General features: G+C 48.8%; 1 protein-coding gene across 1 annotated transcript; it reads left to right on the forward strand.

Annotated features, from left to right (window-relative positions):
• Positions 1–2,725: 2,725 nt before the first annotated feature.
• Positions 2,726–4,223, forward strand: LOC131423421 (basic proline-rich protein-like; the record flags this gene model as incomplete). The annotated part of the gene is made up of 2 exons (XM_058572777.1): positions 2,726–3,254; positions 3,990–4,223. Coding segments are annotated over 2 exons (588 nt in total), but the record flags the coding sequence as incomplete, so codon positions are not given.
• Between the last annotated feature and the right edge of the window lie 562 nt (positions 4,224–4,785).

Here is a 4,785-nt window from a genome sequence, read left to right on the forward strand (position 1 = left end):
TCCAATAAAGACTAGACAGTTCATGAATGTATACAGATATTAAGACCAGATAAACTGAATATTTATGCTAATAGAAAATGAAATTTCTTGCTAATAATTGCTAAATTAAAGTTTGCCAGCTGATGAAGAAGTTCAGGACTGTACTTACTGACTCTCAAAAAATACAGCCTTACCTAAAAATAGTGTCCTAGCTTACCAGCCAAAAGGAGAGACTAAAAAAGATATGTCTTTATTCAGCTCAAAGACACAGACTTGTACTCCATCATAACCTTCAATACTATGGTATTTCCCATTTTAGAATACTCCGTGTAACAAGTTGTTTGGTGGCCAAACATTAGCTTCACTTTGAAGTGAATACTCCACCAGTCTTCATGTGTGAAGGCTATGGAAATATCCTGATACAGTTCAACACTAGCCATACAAGATTACCAAATACTAAATATTCAGCTTCAGACTACAAAGGAACATCTCTATAGGCAAAAGGCAGATCATTGGTTCCTTTCCACAGAATAATCTGTAAATTTCAAAAAAATGAGATGAAAAGTTCAAATTGGGAAGTCTAAGGCATGAATATGCTTCTACCTGTAAACTGAAAATAAATTCAAAAATCCACATTTGCTCTGCCAAGAATAAGAATTAAAATTATATATAATACACATAAGCACTGCTGAGTTTCAAACCCAAATTAATGTGGCATGTGCACTTAAAAAACAATCTTGGTCTGTGTCCACCTTTCTTTCCCAAGGTTGCGTGAGTGGGTGCACACGTATGTGTAAGGCAAAATGTCAATTATACATCTCAATCTAGAAAAATAAAGTAAAACACAGCCTATTCTTCTTCATTAGATATTATAGTAGGTATGAAAAGTTCATAAGAGGCTTTCAAGGTCCAGATGCCCAGATGTGTTAATGGATGAGACAAAGCCCTGCAATAACCAATTAATTAACCAAAATTACTTACATTTTTCTGAACCAAATATAATAAGATATTTCTCAAGGTGAGAAAACTGATTGTGAAAAATGTAAACTCTCCCTCTCCACAGCAATGAATGTAAGCTGTTCACTCATGCTATATTAATGTCCTTTAATTTCAAAGCATGATAAGTTAAAATAAAATAAAATATTACAAATTCATACACCATATATGACCAGAAAATAATAACTAGTCTTATCCCTAATAAGTTGGGTGGGATTCACTTTCATATCATTTTCATTTCCAAATAATTATTAAATAATTATTAGAGACAAGTACTATTCCATTTTTCAGAAATTAAAACCAAGGGCTTGGGGATACAGTTTAATGATAGAGCACCTGAATACCATGTGTGAGGCTGTGGGTTCCATCCCCAATACCACAAGAAAATAAAATAAGTGACTGGCTTGCCTAAAATAATCATTTCCAATGGAATGGGTATACTTTACAAAAGTCCCAAAAACTGTGGAAATACAAGTCCCTTATACATAATCACTTACACTCAACGTACAGTAAACAATGGACATCAAAACAAGCAAAATTAAGACATCCAATTAAAGTTACACAAAGAAATTTGAAGAGGCAAACTATAATTACCCCTGGAGAAGACACTGATCAAGGATAGCTGCAAATAACATTTGGCTCTGGATAAACTCTACTATGTTTGAGTATGTTGGAGTCCTGGAAAAGATTGATATTTGACACATTTTTCCTTTCTAAATCTAGCCCTGCTCATACCCCATTTGACTGAGTGACATATTTGGAAAATAAAGATGGCCCCATCAAATTACTTAAGTTTCAGCCTTACTTTTATAAGTTGATTAAAATACAGAAGGAAACAAGTGAAATCATGTTTAACTGTGTGGTCTCACCTTACACATCTCACCAGCACTGTAGTTCATTAGTGATCAATTACTTCATCCAATTCCTGAGGCAAATAGAAAAGTAAAATGTGTCTATACAATACCAGTAATGGACATTATCAGTGGCAAACATTTTATCAGTCTGAAGTGAAAGGGCATCTAAATTTCAAATGGAAAGTTACAAAAATGGTACAGTCTGCAGCTTTGCAAATGAATGTTTCTTTTGCCTTAAAATGAAAACATTTCCTTTTGGTAAAAAAGATAAAAGAATAGATTATAAAATGCTCTAAAAATCAAAAACATAAGAAAGTTCATCTTTTGTCAGCACTGACTGATCTTAGTTTCAAAAAAATTTTTTGAAAGAATTAAAAAGAAGAAACCTCATTAATATGAGTTTAAGTGAGGGCAAAATTAAGTACAAACTAGCCAAGATAACTCCTTCCTCCTTCTCCCATTCCAGGAACCCACTACCTTTAGAGTTATACTTTTTATCATATTAATGATTTGCCTGAAGAGTTGTAAGGGAGAAAAGAATGGCAATTCTTGAGTCGCAAACAAAACCCAAAAATCCCAATCCAAGAAGTATCCGAAGACCTGGCTTCCAGCCCTCTCCGAAGGCAAAAAGGCCAAGGGGCAAAAAGCTCAAATAAACTGGGAGAGAGGAATCAAAGTTCCAGAAACGCTGCAGTCTTCAAAGCCCTTGCAAAGGGGACTCTTGAGGAATCTCCAGGAAGAGATCTTGTTTGTATTTTTGTTGATGCGCTTGTGGGCCAGAGAGCATTTCCGAGGAGGGGGCGGGGAAGGGGGCAAAAGTGAACCCTAGGCTCTGAGCCCTCCGCGGGGGAGGGGGCGCACCCCTGACCCACTTTTCCCGACGCCCCCCGCCCGAGACCCCCGCCCCGGCCGGGTGGAAGTCCGAGCCCCGAGGGCGGAATCCAGCGGGGCGTGGGAGGCCCGCACGCTCCCCACCCCCCGCGGCGACCCGGAGGCGCGGAGCGTGCACCAAGGCTCGGCTCCCCCTCCCGGAGTGGCCCGTGCGGGAGAGCAGCTGCCTGCAGGCCCCCGGCCCAGGGGTGCAAGGGCCCCGCCTCGGCCTGGGCCCCGGGCGCCGCGGCCCCCAGCGGAGGGGAAGGGGACAGAGGACGGGAAGAAGCTGTAAACAGCCCCAGCGTCCGGGCCTCGCCTCGAAGAGCCCCGCTTCCCAGGCCCCGCCGCGGGCCGCCCAGGACCCCGGCCCGCCCCGGGGCCGCGCCTCCCGGGGCTCGGGGCACCGGAGGGGAGTCAGGGTCCCTCCCCAGAAGGCTCGGGCGGCTCGCGGAGCGGCCCCGGCAGCAGAGAAGGGGGAAGTCAGGACTTACCTGTCATTACTTTCTACGCCATCTTGGATCCACTTGTCAACGTCCCCACAAAGCATTATGGGTAAGAAAGAGCCTTTAAAGTGACTCCCCCCCTCGGCCCCCGACTCCCGCCTCCCGCCGCCGGCGCCGCCCCCTCCGGCCGCACCTCCCGCCGGAAAGTTGCCGCGGGTGGCCCGTCGGCCCCGCGCCCGCGGCCCGGCCCCCTCCCCGCCCGCGGGAGTTTGCATTTCAAAATCAGCCCCTGGTTAAAAATGTGGCTTTGGGCTTTTCTCTTGTCTCCTGGTCCTGGCCTCCCTTCCCCCACCGTGGCCTCCACGCCGGTTCCCTTTGCCCCGCCGCCCTCCTGCCCTGGCAGACACCCCACGTCTGCATTCAATCAGCCCGAGGATTCCCTGGCGCTGGCGGCGGCGACTGCTCGCTGACTGATTTATGCGCACGCATGTGAGCGTCCCGGTCCCGGTGCTCCGAGCGCCGCGCGGGCTCCGGCCGCCGCGCTTCCCGCCCCTGGGACAGCCTCGCGGGGGTCGCCAGGGCCGCCCGCAGCCCCGCTCACCGCTCCCGCACCCGCGCGGCAGGAAGGGGCCTCCGTGCAGGCAAGCCGTGCCGGGGCCACGGGCTGCGGGAACTGGGCGGACACCGGATCCCCGGGTCAACCAGCCGTCGAAGCGCGATTGGGGGAAAACCGGAAAAAAAAAAAAAAAAAACAAACAGCTAAATGCAACTTTTACCCCCTGTTTACTCTGCCTCTCGCCGTCTCTTCCTCTCGGCCGGTAATGTGATCCGCGACCCTCTAAAGAGGTAGGGACCCCTCCCCTTGGAATGTGGCTTTGGGCTCCGCGGGACCCTCCCCGTTAAGAGTCCGGGCTGTGGACTGTGACTTCCCGGCGCAGGTAACTCGGTCGCCCACTGCCGGCGCGGGGCGGGGCGCGGAGGCGCGACAGGGCCCGGGGGAGGGTCCCCGGGAGGGTCTAGGAGAAGGGTGCTCCCGCAGCGGTCCACCTGCCTGGTTCCTACAGGACAGCGAACCCAGGCGGCGGGGCCAGGGGTGGAGCGCGGGCGCTGCTGTGGCTTGGGGGCGGGGAAGGGGGGGATGCGGAGTCGCCCTGCGGCGACCCGGGGCGCTGCTAGTAGAACCCGAGCCGGCTGAAACCCGGACGATCTGCTGGGCTCACCACCCTATTAGGGTCGCAGAGATCCCGGCATCAATCCAGTAGCCTAGGTTCCCCCAGAAACAGAGGTTTGTTCTTCAATCCATGCACATTCTCTTCCTAGAGCCTCCGGTGTCCGCTTTGCTAACTTTGGGGACCTGCTCTGGTTGCTGTTTTTCCCCCCTTTTATTTTCCCAAGAAAGTTTTGGTATACAAAAAGGTGTCCAAAAGAAATTCTCCAAGACTTTTGGACCTAGGGTGTAGCTCAGTGATAGAGTGGGTATTTAGTAAGTCTCGAGGCGCTGGATTCTATCCCCAGAACCAAAAATAAATAAAGAAAAACAAATAAAGAAATGCTCCAAGGTATCAAAGTATTCGGTACAAAATGCTGTTGAATGGCTCTGCAATTAGAAGAAATCGCGGGTACCAACGTTAACCCCGCCC

Source organism: Marmota monax, unplaced genomic scaffold (assembly GCF_021218885.2).
Source record: "Marmota monax isolate L192 unplaced genomic scaffold, Marmota_monax_Labrador192_F-V1.1 WCK01_AAM20220418_F8-fsc01271, whole genome shotgun sequence".
Taxonomy (NCBI): Eukaryota; Metazoa; Chordata; class Mammalia; order Rodentia; family Sciuridae; genus Marmota; species Marmota monax.